General features: G+C 43.6%; 1 protein-coding gene across 1 annotated transcript in view; it reads right to left on the reverse strand.

Moving 5' to 3' along the window:
- TIMM44 (translocase of inner mitochondrial membrane 44) overlaps positions 1-18,606 on the reverse strand; it is a 102,441-nt gene that overhangs the window by 47,756 nt on the left and 36,079 nt on the right. The window contains exons 5-6 of the mRNA XM_077273093.1: positions 12,962-13,111; positions 11,405-11,544 (exon numbers count right to left, since the gene is read on the reverse strand). Of these exons, the coding sequence (XP_077129208.1) occupies positions 11,405-11,544; positions 12,962-13,111 (290 nt within the window). The remainder of the gene's footprint in view (positions 1-11,404; positions 11,545-12,961; positions 13,112-18,606) is intronic.

Here is an 18,606-nt window from a genome sequence, read left to right on the forward strand (position 1 = left end):
ACGCCGGAGGACAGACACCGGAATGTGAGTATGTACGGTTTGGTTTTTTTACGTTTACGCTGGTAACCAGGGTAAACATCGGGTTACTAAGCGCAGCCCTGCGCTTAGTTACCCGATGTTTACCCTGGTTACAAGCGAACACATCGCTGGACCGGTGTCACACACAACGATCCAGCGATGTCAGCGGGTGATCAAGCGACGAAAGAAAGTTCCATACGATCTGCTACGACGTACGATTCTCAGCAGGGTCCCTGATCGCTGCTGTGTGTCAGACACTGCGATATCGTATGGATATCGCTAGAACGTCACGAATCGTACCGTCGTAGCGATCAAAATGGCACTGTGTGACAGTACCCTAATCCTCTCGTGTGTGATACTGACTGCTGAGCCGTGTATCTAATCCTATCCTGTGTGATACTGACTGCTGAGCCGTGTATCTAATCCTCTCCTGTGTGATACTGACTGCTGACCCGTGTATCTAATCCTCTCCTGTGTGATACTGACTGCTGACCCGTGTATCCAATCCTTTACTGTGTGATACTGCCTGCTGAGCCTTGTAGCTAATCCTCTCGTGTGATATTGACTGCTGAGCGATGTATCTAATCCTCTCCTGTGTGATACTGACTGCTGACCCGTGTATCTAATCCTATACTGTGTGATACTGACCCGTGTATCTAATCCTCTCCTGTGTGATACGGACTGCTGAGCTGTGTATCTAATCCGCTCCTGTGTGATACTGACTGCTGAGCCGTGTATCTAATCCTCTCCTGTGTGATACTGTGCTGAGCCATGTATCTAATCCTCTCCTGTGTGATACTGTCTGCTGAGCCTTGTATCTAATCCTATCCTGTGTGATACTGACTGCTGAGCCTTGTATCTAATCCTCTCCTGTGTGATACTGTCTGTTGAGCTGTGTATCTAATCCTCTCCTATGCACTCCTCTCCCCCCTACATGTCTTTCCCCATTGCACACACAACTCAATGTGTGCGATAACAGGAGCTGCGGGGGTCATGCTGTATTATGGCATTATGTGTGATCTATATGACGGTATTATATGTGATTTGTAAGGTGGTATTATGCTTGATCAGTATTGTGAGAATTATATGGTGGTATTGTGTGTGATCTATATGGCGGTATTATGTGAGATCTATGTGGCGGCATTATGTGAGAAGTATATGGCGGTATTATGTGAGAACTATTTGACGGTATGTGACATCTATATGGCGGTATTATGTGAGAACACTGGCAGCATTATGTGTGATCTATATGGTGGTATTATGTGAGAACACTGGCAGCATTATGTGTGATCTACACTCACCGGCCACTTTATTAGGTACACCTGTCCAACTTCTTGTTAACACTTAATTTCTAATCAGCCAATCACATGGCGGCAACTCAGTGCATTTAGGCATGTAGACATGGTCAAGACAATCTCCTGCAGTTCAAACCGAGCATCAGTATGGGGAAGAAAGGTGATTTGAGTGCCTTTGAACGTGGCATGGTTGTTGGTGCCAGAAGGGCTGGTCTGAGTATTTCAGAAACTGCTGATCTACTGGGATTTTCACGCACAACCATCTCTAGGGTTTACAGAGAATGGTCCGAAAAAGAAAAAAAATCCAGTGAGCGGCAGTTCTGTGGGCGGAAATGCCTTGTTGATGCCAGAGGTCAGAGGAGAATGGGCAGACTGGTTCGAGCTGATAGAAAGGCAACAGTGACTCAAATCGCCACCCGTTACAACCAAGGTAGGCCTAAGAGCATCTCTGAACGCACAGTGCGTCGAACTTTGAGGCAGATGGGCTACAGCAGCAGAAGACCACACCGGGTACCACTCCTTTCAGCTAAGAACAGGAAACTGAGGCTACAATTTGCACAAGCTCATCGAAATTGGACAGTAGAAGATTGGAAAAACGTTGCTTGGTCTGATGAGTCTCGATTTCTGCTGCGACATTCGGATGGTAGGGTCAGAATTTGGCGTAAACAACATGAAAGCATGGATCCATCCTGCCTTGTATGGAGCATCTTTGGGATGTGCAGCCGACAAATCTGCGGCAACTGTGTGATGCCATCATGTCAATATGGACCAAAATCTCTGAGGAATGCTTCCAGCACCTTGTTGAATCTATGCCACGAAGAATTGAGGCAGTTCTGAAGGCAAAAGGGGGTCCAACCCGTTACTAGCATGGTGTACCTAATAAAGTGGCCGGTGAGTGTATATGGTGGTATGTGTGATCTATATGGTGGTATGTGAGAACTGTGTGACAGTATTGTGTGATCTATTTGATAGTATTGTGTGTGATCTATATGGCGGTATTATGTGTGATCTATATGGCGGTATTATGTGAGAACACTATGGTGGTATTATGAGAGAACACTATGGCGGTATTATGTGTGATCTATATGGCTGTATTATGTGTGATCTATATGGCGGTATTATGTGAGAACTGTGTGACAGTATTGTGTGATCTATTTGATAGTATTGTGTGTGATCTATATGGCGGTATTATGTGTGATCTATATGATGGTATTATGTGAGAACTATAGGACAGTATTATGTGTGATCTGTATGGCGTTATTATGTGAGAACACAATGGCAGTATTATCTTCAGAAAGGGGACCCATTCTAGGGTGGTTCTGGCTGAGCACCTGCACACGGGTTTGGTGTAATAGAGGGGGCAGCATGACCTCCAGTTAGGTGCAGTCAGGGGAGGGCTGGGGAGGCAGCTGAATAGAAGGGCCTTATTTTTATGGCTACATTTCTCTCCAGCATCACCCCGGACTGCGCCTGTCGCCTCACTTTCACACATCGCCAGGACAGGATGGAGAAGACAGGATCTGAGGAGGGGAATGGGGTCTTTGCATGCAAAGTCTGGATCAGAACAGGCCATCAATCCGCAGAAATGTTTCCTGGATTTGTGTGATGCAGACGGTCCATCCATGTGTATAATAGACAGCGCTCTATGTACAATCCCTGGCTGCTCCGCGCACTGAACATGGTGCCTCCATACACCAGCACACTGCTCTCCTGAAATACTCTGTGCTGCTGTCACACTGCTCCCTCCACCATATATCTCCCAGAATCCTTGCTGCCTGCCATCCTTTGTGACTGTCTACTTGTCAGCATAACTTTGCAATCACCAACAAAATGGCTGCTCACTGGGTTCCTGAATATCATCCTCTCTTATCCCTTAGCAAACACCGAGAAGGGGAGGAGAGGAGACATCACACCCGTCAGCAGACTCCGCCCATAATTACTGCAGTGCAGTAATGTCAGCAAGTTGTACACTAGGTTTTTGTCAAATTTCAGTAGCTGCTCCCCCTAGTGTTTAAGAGTGGAAATGCTAAACCTTTTCAAATTATTTTTCATATTTTACTGAATTATAAACAAATGATAATATTTAAGAAAATGTAAACATTAATTCTTTACGTTTTTTCAATTGCTGTAAAAAAAATTTTTTTATTATGGCACCTTCCCTTTAAAACCATATACCGAACACACAAAGATTCGTAAAAAAAACACACCAAGAGTTCCTAGTCATAGTATTTGATTCCATCTAAACCACAGTGGTGGGAGAGAAAAAAAATCAAATAAGAATCATGGTCACATACCCAGTTGGCTATCATGACAGTGGTCATCAAATCACAGGCATTTTTATATGTCAATAGTCAAATCCCTTTCAATGCCTCTAAATAACTGCCGGATGGACAGTAAGATAAATAAATAAAGATGGAACGGTCTAACCAAAATCTTGTAAGAGGCAATCTGCTTCAGTCGAATATCCAACCAGCGACTCACTTCTGGTATGGGTAGGAACGGGAATCCGGGCCTGGCATTATTATGTCCCATTCAGCAGTAATAAACGCTAGGCTGTGCCTTTATAGTGAAAAAATGCCATATAAAGTCCTACGTGCCTCTCGATGCGTTTCTCCTTCAGGGAAGGTCAAATGTACACAGTAAAAAAACAAATGGGATCACATTCCCCTGCCCATCACTAGCTATGGACCAGATGTTAATGGCACAGGGTTGCATCAATCACGTTCTTAAAAACCTGTACCTGCCCAGCACCCGCACATAGCTGAACGGTGGGAGGAGAAAATGAAACTTTATTAGCCTGGCAGCATTCGTGTTCGGGCACAGGGGCGGCGCGGCTTCGGTCACCGCTGTGAGAATACAGAGCATTGGCTGTGACTGCACCCCCGGCCCTGACAAGCTGGCCTCAATGAGAGTCAGTGTCGGTCAGGGGCGGAGACGATGACAAACTGGACCGCTGCGGGGGAATAAAGTCCATTTTTTCCCCTGCAGCTTTCGGCTACGTGCAGGCGCTCGGTAGCTTAATACCCATTTTATCCTGCATAATAACCGCATATCTGAAGGTTATTAGCGCTTTTTCTGGTGACAGGTTCCAAGGGCAGAGATTTTAGCACAATGACTGCAATCTAGAGATATAAATATCCATGCGCACTAGAGAGGAGCAAATCAATCTGAGCAGACTTGAATTCTACTCAAATTTTACAAAAATCCACATTCACCAAAAAGCTGAATTTTGTTTTGCAATTAGCTTCAACACGGATTCAGCAAAACGGAGGTCGCTGACCACCAATTTTCTAAATCATAAAAGGCCATTAAAACGCAAAAAAAAAAATTTAAATAAATTCATATACTCCCCAATCCCCTTTCCGTCCGCTGCGCTAATCATCATCACCAGTCTTGTCCTTGTTGCATCTTCTGATCGCTGTCACGAGCGCCAAAATCTATGGGAGGGTTCTGCGCATGCGTTCGCCAAGTCACGGTGTACAGCGTGACATCATGACCTTTTTCACACTCGCGCAGAACACTCTCAGGAATTTCAGCACAAGCAGCGGCGATCTAAATATGTGGAAAGGACCACTGCTGTGTGCACGGCACAGTGGAGTGAGTTTGGATGAGACTGCTTCCAACCCACCCCTCTCCCAATCTCCCTGTGCCACTCACATCTTGCTGTATTGGGATGCACCGTCAGTCTTTTTATTTCCTTTAACCCCTTCACCCCAAAGCCTGTTTTCACCTAAGTGACACGGCCAATTTTTACAATTCTGACCACTGTCACTTTATGAGGTCATAACTCTGAAACGCTTCAACGGATCCTGGTGATTCTGAGATTGTTTTCTCGTGACATATTGTACTTTATGATAGTGGTAAAACTTCTTCGATATGACTTGCATTTATTTGTGAAAAAAACAGAAATTTGTCGAAAATTATGAAAATTTAGCAATTTTCAAATTTTTCGTTTTTATGCCCTTAAATTAGAGAGTTATATCACATAATATAGTTAATAAACAACATTTCCCACATGTCTGCTTTACATCAGCACAATTTTGGAAACATAATTTTTTTTTGTTAGGGAGTTATAAGGGTTAAAAGTTGACCAGCGATTTCTCATTTTTGCAACAAAATTTGCAAAACCATTTTTTTTACGGACCACCTCACACTTGAAGTGACTTTGAGGGGTCTATATGACAGAAAATGTCCAAAAGTGACACCATTCTAAAAACTGCACCCCTCAAGGTACTCAAAACCACATTCAAAAAGTTTATTAACCCTTCAGGTGCTTCACAGGAATTTTTGGAATGTTTAAAAAAAATTGAACATTTAACTTTTTTTTCACAAAATTTTTACTTCAGATCCAATTTGTTTTATTTTACCAAGGGTAACAGGAGAAATTGGACCAAAAAAGTTGTTGTACAATTTGTCCTGAGTACGCCGATACCCCACATGTTGGGGTAAACCATTGATTGGGCACATGGCAGAGCTCGGAAGGGAAGGAGCGCCATTTGACTTTTCAATGCAAAATTGGCTGGAATTGAGATCGGAACCCATGTCGTGTTTGGAGAGCCCCTGACGTGCCTAAACAGTGGAAACCCCCAGAAGTGACACCATTTTGGAAAGTAGACCCTCTAAGGAACTAATCTAGATGTGTGGTGAGCACTTTGAACCTCCAAGTGCTTCACAGAAGTTTATAATGTGGAGCCGTAAAAAAAATTAATATTAATTTTCACAAAAAATGATATTTTTGCCCCAAATTTTTTATTTTCCCAAGGGTAGCAGGATAAATTGGACCCCAAAAGTTGTTGTGCAATTTGTCCCGAGTACGCTGATACTTCATATATGGGGATAAACCACTGTTTGGGCGCATGGCAGAGCTCGGAAGGGAAGGAGCGCCATTTGACTTTTCAATGCAAAATTGGCTGGAATTGAGATCGGAACCCATGTCGTGTTTGGAGAGCCCCTGACGTGCCTAAACAGTGGAAACCCCCAGAAGTGACACCATTTTGGAAAGTAGACCCTCTAAGGAACTAATCTAGATGTGTGGTGAGCACTTTGAACCTCCAAGTGCTTCACAGAAGTTTATAATGTGGAGCCGTAAAAAAAATTAATATTAATTTTCACAAAAAATGATATTTTTGCCCCAAATTTTTTATTTTCCCAAGGGTAGCAGGATAAATTGGACCCCAAAAGTTGTTGTGCAATTTGTCCTGAGTACGCTGATACTTCATATATGGGGATAAACCACTGTTTGGGCGCATGGCAGAGCTCGGAAGGGAAGGAGCGCCATTTGACTTTTCAATGCAAAATTGGCTGGAATTGAGATCGGAACCCATGTCGTGTTTGGAGAGCCCCTGACGTGCCTAAACAGTGGAAACCCCCACAAGTGACACCATTTTGGAAAGAAGACCCCCTAAGGAACTTATTTAGATGTGTGGTGAGCACTTTTAACCCCCAGTTGTTTCACTAAAGTTTAGAATGTAGCGCTGTGAAAATCAAAAAAACATTTTTTCTTTCCACAAAATGATGTTTTAGCCCGCAATTTTTTTTCCCCCAAGGGTAACAGGAGAAATTGGACCACAAAAGTTATTGTCCAATTTGTCCTGAGTACGCTGATACCCCATACATTGGGGGGAACCACTGTTTGGGCGCACGGCAGAGCTCGGAAGGGAAGGAGCGCCGTTTGAAATGCAGACTTAGATGGATTGGTCTGCAGGTGTCATGTTGCATTTGCAGAGCCCCTGATGTACCTAAACAGTAGAAACCCCCCACAAGTGACCCCATATTGGAAACTAGACCCCCCACGGAACTTATCTAGATGTGTTGTGAGAACTTTGAACCAACAAGTGTTTCACTACAGTTTATCACGCAGAGCCGTGAAAATAAAAAATATTTTTTTTTCCACAAAAATTATATTTTAGCCCCCACATTTTTATTTTCCCAAGGGTAACAGGAGAAATTGGACAAAAAAAGTTGTTGTCCAATTTGTCCTGAGTACGCTGATACTTAATATATGGGGATAAACCACTGTTTGGGCGCACGGCAGAGCTCGGAAGGGAAGGAGCGCCGTTTGAAATGCAGACTTAGATGGATTGGTCTGCAGGTGTCATGTTGCATTTGCAGAGCCCCTGATGTACCTAAACAGTAGAAACCCCCCACAAGTGACCCCATATTGGAAACTAGACCCCCCACGGAACTTATCTAGATGTGTTGTGAGAACTTTGAACCCCCAAGTGCTTCACTACAGTTTATAACGCAGAGCCGCGAAAATAAAAAATATATTTTTTTCCACGAAAATTATATTTTAGCCCCCATGTTTTTATTTTCCCAAGGGTAAGGCTGGTTTCACACTTGCGTTTTTTAAAAAAACGCATGTGTGAAAAAACGCATGTAATCGCGGTAAAACGCATGCGTTTTTTTTAGACGCATGCGTTTTTATAGAAAAACACAAGAAAACAAGAAAAAACCAAAAAACCCTAACCCTAACCCTACCCCTACCCCTAACCTGAAATACGTGGCACTGAAATACGTGGCACTGAAATACGTTTATATACGTATATACGTATATAAGTGCCACGATATTTCAGTGGCCACGTATATAAGTGCCACGTATATAAGTGCCACGTATATAAGTGCCACGTATATAAGTGCCACGTATATAAGTGCCACGTATATAAGTGCCACGTATATAAGTGCCACGCATATAAGTGCCACGCATATAAGTGCCACGTATATAAGTGCCACGTATATAAGTGCCACGTATTTCACGTAAATGCCATGATATTTCACTGAAATACCGTGGCACTGAAATACGTGGCACTGAAATACGTGGCACTGAAATACGTGGCACTGAAATACGTGGCACTGAAATACGTGGCACTGAAATACGTGGCACTGAAATACGTGGCACTGAAATATCGTGGCACTGAAATATCGTGGCACTGAAATATCGTGGCACTGAAATATCGTGGCACTGAAATACGTGGCACTGAAATACGTGGCACTGAAATACGTGGCACTGAAATACGTGGCACTATGACTGTCAGAAAATGTTCATTAAACGGTTAGGGATGAGTTTAGGGTTAGGGTTTGGATCCCTTTATCACCTTGATGGTGGTGGGTGACTTTTCAGTGTGTGTTCTGTTTTTTTTCTATAAAAACGCATGCGTTTTTAACGCAAACAAACGCGTTGAGATCGGACGCCATGTCGCGTTTGGAGAGCCCCTGATGTGCCTAAACAGTGAAAACTCCCCAATTCTAACTGAAACCCTAACCCCAACCCTAACCCTAGTCCTAACCCTAGCGCTACTTTCACACTAGCGTTTTTTTGCATACGTCGCAATGCGTCGTTTTGGCGAAAAAACGCATCCTGCAAAGTCATCTGCAGGATGCGTTTTTTCCCCATAGACTAACATTAGCGACGTATTGACACACGTCGCAAGCGTCGTGCGACGGTTGCGTCGTGTTGTGGCGGACCGCCGGCAGCAAAAAACGTTACATGTAACTTTTTTTGTGCTGACGGTCCACCATTTCCGACCGCGCATGCGCGGCTGGAACTCCGCCCCCACCTCCCCGCACCTCACAATGGGGCAGCGGATGCGTGGAAAAACAGCATCCGCTGCCCCCGTTGTGCGGCGCTTGCACAGTATGCGTCGGTATGTCGGGCCGACGCAGCGCGACGGCCCCGTACCGACGCTAGTGTGAAAGTAGCCTAACGGGAAAATGGAAATAAATATATTTTTTAAAATTTTATTATTTTTCCTAACTAAGGGGGTGATGAAGGTTGATTTGATATACTCTTATAGCGTTTTTTGGGCGGATTTTTATGGTTGGCAGCCGTCACACACTAAAAGACGCTTTTTATTGCAAACAATAGTTTTTGCATCACCACATTTTGAGAGCTATAATTTTTCCATATTTTGGTCCACAGAGTCATGTGAGATCTTGTTTTTTGCGGGACGAGTTGACGTTTTTATTGGTACCATTTTCGGGTACATGACATTTTTTGATCGCTTTTTATTCCGATTTTTGGGAGGCGGAATGAACAAAAACCAGCAATTCCTGAAATTCTTTTAGGGGGTGCGTTTATACCGTTCCGCGTTTGGTAAAAAGGATAAAGCAGTTTTATTCTTCGGGTCAGTACGATTACAGCGATAACTCATTTATATAATTTTTTTATGTTTTGGCGCTTTTACACAATAAAAACTATTTTATATAAAAAATAATTGTTTTTGCATCGCTTTATTCTGAGAGCTATAACTTTTTTATTTTTCTGCTGATGATGCTGTATGGCGGCTTTTTTTTTGCGGGACAAGATGACGTTTTCAGCGGTACCATGGTTATTTATATCCGTCTTTTTGATCGCGTGTTATTCCACTTTTTGTTTGGCGGTATGAGAATAAAGCGTTGTTTTTTGCCTCGTTTTTTTTTTTTTTTTTTTACGGTGTTCACTGAAGGGGTTAACTAGTGATATAGTTTTATAGGTGGGGTTGTTACGGACGCGGCGATACTAAATATGTGTACTTTTATTGTGTGGTGTTTTTTTTATTTAGATAAAGAAATGTATTTATGGGAATATATTTTTTTTTTTTTCTTTATTTAGGAATTTTTTTTTATTTTTTTTTTTACACATGTGGAAAAAAATTTTTTTAACTTTTTTACTTTGTCCCAGGAGGGGACATCACAGATCGGTGATCAGACCGTGTGCATAGCACTCGGTCTGATCACCGATGTGACAGGCACGTTCCACAGGCTTGCCGGCGCCTGCTATGAGGATTCTCAGCAGACGCCGGCAAGCAGGGTCATCTTATGACCCGGAAGGAGTCCCGCGGCCATCTTGGATCCGGGGACTCCTTCCAGGTCACCGGAGCAGCGCGATCTCATCGCGCTGCTCCGGTGGGAGAGCGCAGGGAGCCCCCGTCCCTGCGCGATCCCCCTCTATGCCGCTGTCACTATTGACAGCGGCATCAGAGGGGTTAAATGCCCGCGATCGGCGACAGCGCCGATCGTGGGCGTTGCTGCGGGGTGTCAGCTGTCATATACAGCTGACACCCGCACCCGATCACCGCGGCGCTCAGCGCGAGACCGCGGTGATCGGGGCGCCGTACTAGTACTGCGGCTGGCACTAATGCAGTGCCGGCAGCGCCGTACTAGTACGGCGCATGTCACGAAGGGGTTAAGGGAACCGGTCATGCAAGAAAATGCTATTGACCTGCAGATAATACCGTTTTGAAGCTGCCTGCACTGAGAGCCTCGCTGCCAGGAGGAAAATAACTTTATTCCTCCCGGCAGGCTCGGGCTTTCAGTCTTAGGGGTGGGGCCGGGGGTAACTGTGCTTTCAGCTGCCGCTCACTGTACACTGAGCAATGACTGAAACATCCACCTACAGCTGACAGCCCGAACCTGCCGGGAAAAATAACGTCCATATCCTCTCGGCAGTGAGCATCTCAGGCAGCTTCAAAACGCTATTAAGCTGAAGATTAACCCCACATCTGCAGCCTAATAGCATTTTTTTTTTTACATGACAGGTTCCCTTTAAGGGGTGTTCTCAAGTGGTCTCCTGAGAAGTTCAGAGCCTTACGTCCTGGTTTCTAGCAGGGTGGGCTCTCCTCCTTGAGCGACAGCTACTGAATAGTCAGACATGTTGCAACAAGTGTTATTACTTAATGTAAATGCAGTGGATTCTCAGGTGTAGGTTCACTTGCAGAAAAATCTCTGCTTATTTCGGACCTAGTAATGTGAATAGGGTGCACCGTAACTAAACATTCTCATTCTGCAGAAAAATGCTTTTCAGAAATTTACCTGCATAGTGGGTATAAAACCCACAGCATATCAATTTCTGCTGCAAATGTCAGTGTTTGCAACGTGTAGTGTGAATTAAGCCGAAAACCTACACATTTTCTGCACCCAAATCCACACTCGTAATTACTGCTGTGGATTTCATTGCAGGGTTTGTTTGTTTTTTTAACATTTTCTTTATTTTTAGCTAAAGAGTAACCTGTTAATACGGACAGTTCGATAATAATTCTGCAGTTTTTATGTAGGAACATACCCTAAAAGAACTAATTGCTGAGATACCTGCAGATATACGCTACATTACTCACTCGTTAGGTTCAAATATCTTTTCTTCACTCATTTTCTCTCCTGAAAATTCACTCCGCTTCCTCAACCTAGATGGTGGCCGATATGGCCCAGTTTGGGCTAAGATACTTTCATCAATCTCCTTCTTCACAGTTTCTACACCCTATAAAAAATGGAGCCAAGCAATTCAGAAGGAGTACAAGCAAGAACTTTCCAGGTATCAACCTGCTTATATTTGTTGGGGTTTTTTCCCAGTCACGTTAGACTGATTTTTTTGCATTTATTTAACCATTTATTTTTTTTAAAGCAATAACTGAAAAATACATTTTATGTCCCATTTACAAAATTTCATTTAAACCACCGCTACAGAGTTCATTATTTATTTTGAATCCCTTTGTTAGGGATCATGTTTCCACCCGCCTCCAGTACCACGTGACCTGCCAAATCACACATTGGTTGTTGTTTTTTTTTTTAAATCGTCTCAAGGCAAGTCTATGGGAATTCAAAACGAAACTCTGTAGTGACCTAGTTCGGAGTTCCCTAGGCTTTGTATTGAGAAAAGTGACTTCTGGAACACACGGCGATCCGTTGGCTTACAAAAGCCGTTACATGGTGCTAAAGCAGGGCTGAAAAAGTATGAAGATGCTGACTGGTGAGTAACTACATTCAATCCAATCACATACATGATCCCTAACAAAGGGATAAAAAAGGGCTGCAGTGGGAATTAAAGGAGCTTGATTGCTCATAAATATTACACAGTGTATTATGCCTGGGTCTAAAAGAAGAACCAAGATGGCAGCTGCCACTGTGCATGAAATCATTAAAGCGAGTGAAAAAATTCTCTTTCAATCTTTGAAAACTGTGTTATGTAAATTGAGATTATTAGTTTGTTCAATGAGTTGGCCAAAAAACGAGGAGGGGAAATTCAATCCCTAAATGGGGTTGCAAGGCGATCGTTCACAACCAGTTGGAATACAGCCAGAGATTTAGTGTAATTAGCGGGAAAACAATTTGCTTTGTTTTAACTTTAATATTCTTTCTACAGTATCAATGGAAAGTGTTTGTACAATACGTCATGAGTTCACGTAGTCAAAGTAACTAACATTACACATGTCAGAATTGCATTTTACTTGCAATTTCAGCTTACTTGGAATTTTGGAATTCATATGGCTGTGTCAATGGAAAAATTACAATATTATGGCTTGTGGTATCAGAGGTAAAGCAAAAGCGCAAATATTAAAGATTAAACTACGAATTCAGGCAGATCATTATATTTTGGGTCAGAGTAAGTTTGGGTGATTGGGGTGGAAAGTCACAAGACTTTTATAAAATGTTAATAAAATGACTTTTATAAAAATGAAAAGATTATAAATGCGCTTTCTTTAAAAAAAAACAAAACCCTTCTATACACATTAATAATTGTGTGGCTATTAGCTTTGCAGTTTCTGACATGTGCTACAGCTCACGGAGGTAGTATCGTGATGTGGCAAGATATGAGCCATTAGGAATGGGTCTTTTATAACTCCAAAATATATCACTACAGTAATATACCAAAGGGACCTGATGTATTGCAACGTTACCTGAGTGATGACCTTGAAAGCCGCTGTTTTGCCCAGCTTCTCACCTCCTTTGCTCACTGACTCGGCTGAATGTTTGGCTGTTTTTGCTGCCTCTTCAACTCCCTCACGGATTTTACGGCCAAGATCACTTTTGCCAACTTCATCAATGCTCTGCCAAAATAAGACAGGTTGAATTGTTTGCAAAAAAAAACAGCAGAGAGCTAATACATTTAATGATATATACGCATTCTGACCAAAGACCAAACTATTGTACACTGGTCAATGCTCATTAGTTACAGTCTTTTGAGATAAATAGCTCCAAACATATGTTATCCAGTGGAGATTTATACGGTAGCATGCCCAGCACCATATGGCACCGTATTACAAAGAATAATTAGCACAAGCTGCAAACAGAAATATAGTCAATGTATTGTGAGAGCAAGATTTATTTAACCCCTTCATGACCCAGCCTATTTTGACCTTAATGACCTGGCCATTTTTTGCAATTCTGACCAGTGTCCCTTTATGAGGTAATAACTCCGGAACGCTTCAACGGATCCTAGCGATTCTGAGATTGTTTTTTCGTGACATATTGGGCTTCATGTTAGTGGTAAATTTAGGTCGATAATTTCTGAGTTTATTTGTGAAAAAAACGGAAATTTGGCGAAAATTTTGAAAATTTCGCAATTTTCACATTTTGAATTTTTATTCTGTTAAACCAGAGAGTTATGTGACACAAAATAGTTAATAAATAACATTTCCCACATGTCTACTTTACATCAGCACAATTTTGGAAACAAATTTTTTTTTTGCTAGGAAGTTATAAGGGTTAAAATTTGACCAGTGATTTCTCATTTTTACAACAAAATTTACAAAACCATTTTTTTTAGGGACCACCTCACATTTGAAGTCAGTTTGAGGGTTCTATATGGCTGAAAATACCCAAACGTGACACCATTCTAAAAACTGCACCCCTCAAGGTGCTCAAAACCACATTCAAGAAGTTTATTAACCCTTCAGGTGTTTCACAGCAGCAGAAGCAACATGGAAGTAAAAAATGAACATTTAACTTTTTAGTCACAAAAATGATCTTTTAGCAACAATTTTTTTATTTTCCCAAGGGTAAAAGGAGAAACTGGACCATGGACGTTGTTGTCCAACTTGTCCTGAGTACGCTGATACCTCATATGTGGGGGTAAACCACTGTTTGGGCGCACGGCAGGGCTCGGAAGGGAAGGAGCGCCATTTGACTTTTTGAATGAAAAATTGGCTCCAATCTTTAGCGGACACCATGTCGCGTTTGGAGAGCCCCCGTGTGCCTAAACATTGGAGCTCCCCCACAAGTGACCCCATTTTGGAAACTAGACCCCCCAAGGAACTTATCTAGAAGCATAGTGAGCACTTTAAACCCCCAGGTGCTTCACAAATTGTTCCGTAAAAATGAAAAAGTACTTTTTTTTCACAAAAAAATTATTTTAGCCTCAATTTTTTCATTTTCACATGGGCAACAGGATAAAATGGATCCTAAAATTTGTTGGACAATTTCTCCTGAGTACACCAATACCTCACATGTGGGGGTAAACCACTGTTTGGGCACATGGTAAGGCTCGGAAGGGAAGGAGCGCCATTTGACTTTTTGAATGAAAAATTATCTCCATCGTTAGCGGACACCATGTCGCGTTTGGAAAGCCCCCGTGTGCCTAAACATTGGAGCTCCTCCACAAGTGACCCCATTTTGGAAACTAGACCCCCCCAAGGAACTTATCTAGAGGCATAGTGAGCACTTTAAACCCCCAGGTACTTCACAAATTGATCCGCAAAAATGAAAAAGTACTTTTTTTTCACACAAAATTTCTTTTAGCCTCAATTCTTTCATTTCCACATGGGCAACAGGATAAAATGGATCCTAAAATTTGTTGGGCAATTTCTCCTGAGTACGCTGATACCTCATATGTGGGGGTAAACCACTGTTTGGGTGCACGGCAAGGCTCGGAAGGGGAGGCATGCCATTTGACTTCTTGAATGGAAAATTAGCTCCAATCGTTAGCGGACACCATGTCGCGTTTGGAGAGCCCCTGTGTGCCTAAACATTGGAGCTCCCCTACAAGTGACCCCATTTTGGAAACTAGACCCCCCAAGGAACTTATCTAGATGCATAGTGAGCACTTATAACCCCCCGGTGCTTCACAGAAGTTTATAACGCAGAGCCGTGAAAATAAAAAATAATTTTTCTTTCCTCAAAAATGATTTTTAGCCCAGAATTTTTTATTTTCCCAAGGGTAATAGGAGAAATTGGACCCCAAATGTTGTTGTCCAGTTTGTCCTGAGTACGATGGATACCCCATATGTGGGGGTAAACCACTGTTTGGGCGCACGGCAGGGCTCGGAAGGGAAGGCACGCCATTTGGCTTTTTGAATGGAAAATTAGCTCCAATCATTAGCGGACACCATGTCGCGTTTGGAGAGCCCCTGTGTGCCTAAACATTGGAGCTCCCGCACAAGTGACCCCATTTTGGAAACTAGACCTCCCAAGGAACTAATCTAGATGTGTGGTGAGCACTTTGAACCCCCAAGTGCTTCACAGAAGTTTATAACGCAGAGCCATGAAAATAAAAAATAATTTTTCTTTTCTCAAAAATGATTTTTTTAGCCCACAATTTTTTATTTTCCCAAGGGTAACAGGAGAAATTGGACCCCAAAAGTTGTTGTCCAGTTTCTCCTGAGTATGCTGATACCCCATATGTGGGGGTAAACCACTGTTTTGGCACACGTCGGGGTTCGGAAGGGAAGTAGTGACGTTTTGAAATGCAGACTTTGATGGAATGCTCTGCGGGCGTCAGGTTGCGTTTGCAGAGCCCCTGATGTGCCTAAACAGTAGGAACTCCCCACAAGTGACTCCACTTTGGCAACTAGACCCCCACGGGAACTTATCTAGATGTGTGGTGAGCACTTTGAACCCCCAAGTGCTTCACAGAAGTTTATAACGCAGAGCCATGAAAATAATAAATGTGTTTCCTTTCCTCAAAAATATTTTTTAGCCCAGAATTTTTTATTTTTGCAAGAGTAACAGGAGAAATTGGACCCCAAAAGTTGTTGTCCAGTTTCTCCTGAGTACGCTGATACCCCATATGTGGGGGTAAACCACTGTTTGGGCATATGCCGGGGCTCAGAATGGAAGTAGTGACGTTTTGGAATGCAGACTTTGATGGAATGGTCTGCGGGCATCATGTTACGTGTGCAGAGCCCCTGATATGCCTAAACAGTAGAAACCCCCCACAATTGACCCCATTTTGGAAACTAGACCCCCCAAGGAACTTATCTAGATGTGTGGTGAGCACGTTCAACCCCCAAGTGCTTCACAGAAGTTTACAACGCAGAGCCGTGAAAATAAAAAATCATTTTTCTTTCCTCAAAAAAGATGTTTTAGCAAGCAATTTTTTATTTTCACAAGGGTAACAGGAGAAATTGGACCCCAATATGTGTTGCCCAGTTTGTTGTGAGTATGCTGATACCCCATATGTGGGGGTAGACCACTGTTTGGGCATATGCCGGGGCTCGGAAGGGAAGTAGTGGCATTTGAAATGCAGACTTTGATGGAATGGTCTGCAGGCGTCACATTGCATTTGCAGAGCCCCTGATGTGCCTAAACAGTAGAAACACCCCACAAGTGACCCCATTTTGGAAACTAGACCCCCCAAGGAACTTATCTAGATGTGTGGTGAGCACTTTCAACCCCCAAGTGCTTCACAGAAGTTTATAACGCAGAGCCGTGAAAATAAAAAATAATTGTTCTTTCCTCAAAAATTATGATAAGTAATTTTTTATTTTTGCAAGGGTAACAGGAGAAATTGGACCCCAACAGTTGTTGCCCAGTTTGTCCTGAGTACGCTGGTACCCCAAATGTGGGGGTAAACCACTGTTTGGGTGCACGTTGGGGCTTGGAAGGGAGGGAGCACCATTTGACTTTTTGAACGCAAGATTGGCTGGAATCAATGGTGGCGCCATGTTGCGTTTGGAGACCCCTGATGTGCCTAAACAGTGGAAACCCCTCAATTCTAACTTCAACACTAACCCCAACACACCCCTAATCCTAATCCCAACTGTAGCCATAACCCTAATCACAACCCTAACCCCAACACACCCCTAACCACAACGCTAACCGCAACACACCCGTAACCCTAATTCCAACCCTAACCCTAATCCCAACCCTAACCACAACTGCAACCCCAACACACCCCTAACCCTATCCGTAACCCTAACCACAAGCCTAATCTTAACCCTATTTCCAACCCTAGCCCTATTTCCAACCCTAACTCTAATTCCAACCCTAACCCTAAGGCTATGTGCCCACGTTGCGGATTCGTGTGAGATTTTTCCGCACGATTTTTGAAAAATCTGCAGATAAAAGGCACTGCGTTTTACCTGCAGATTTACAGCAGATTTCCAGTGTTTTTTTGTGCGGATTTCACCTGCGGATTCCTATTGAGGAACAGGTGTAAAACGCTGCGGAATCCGCACAAAGAATTGACATGCTGCGGAAAATACAACGCAGCGTTTCTGCACGGAATTTTCCGCACCATTGGCACAGTGGATTTGGTTTTCCATAGGTGTACATGGTACTGTAAACCTGATGGAAAACTGCTACGAATTCGCAGCGGCCAATCCGCTGCGGATCCGCGGCCAATCCGCTGCGGATCCGCGGCCAATCCGCTGCGGATCCGCGGCAATCCGCTGCAGATCCGCAGCCAAATCCGCACTGTGTGCACATGCCATAACCCTAACCCTACCCCTAACCCTAACCCTACCCGTAACCCTAACCCTACCCCTAACCCTAACCCTAGTGGAAAACGAAAAAAAAAAAATATATATATATATATTTTCTTTATTTTATTATTGTCCCTACCTATGGGGGTAATAAAGGGGGGGTTTATTTATTATTTTTTTTATTTTGATCGCTGTGATAGAACCTACCACAGCGATCAAAATGTACTTGTAAGGAATCTGCCGGCTGGCAGATTCGGCGGGCGCACTGAGCATGCGCCCGCCATTTTGGAAGATGGCGGCGCCCAGCGAGGAGACGTACGGACACCGGGAGGATCGGCAAGTATAAAGGGGTGGTGGGGGGGTGGATCGGAGCACAGGGGGGGGTAATCGGACCACAGGGGGGGGGAATCCAAACAAGGAGGGAGCGGACAGGAGGACGGGGGAGCCGGCAGGCGGACGGAGGGGACCAGACCCCATAACGGAGGACTGGGGGGGCGATCGGTGGGTGTGGGGGGGGGGGGTCACTTCAGTATTTCCAGCCATGGCCGATGATATTGCAGCATCGGCCATGGCTGGATTGTAATATTTCACCAGTTTTTTAGGTGAAATATTACAAATCGCTCTGATTGGCAGTTTCACTTTCAACAGCCAATCAGAGCGATCGTAGCCACGGGGGGGTGAAGCCACCCCCCCTGGGCTGAAGCACCACTCCCCCTGTCTCTGCAGATCGGGTGAGATTGGAGTTAACCCTTTCACCCGATCTGCAGGGACGCGATCATTCCATGACGCATACGCTGCGTCATAGGTCGGATTGGCACAGACTTTCATGACGCAGCGTATGCGTCAAAGGTCAGGAAGGGGTTAACTATCTTGATTAGTGATGAGCGAATGTGCTCGTTACT

This window comes from Ranitomeya variabilis, chromosome 1 (genome assembly GCF_051348905.1).
Source record: "Ranitomeya variabilis isolate aRanVar5 chromosome 1, aRanVar5.hap1, whole genome shotgun sequence".
NCBI lineage: Eukaryota > Metazoa > Chordata > Amphibia > Anura > Dendrobatidae > Ranitomeya > Ranitomeya variabilis.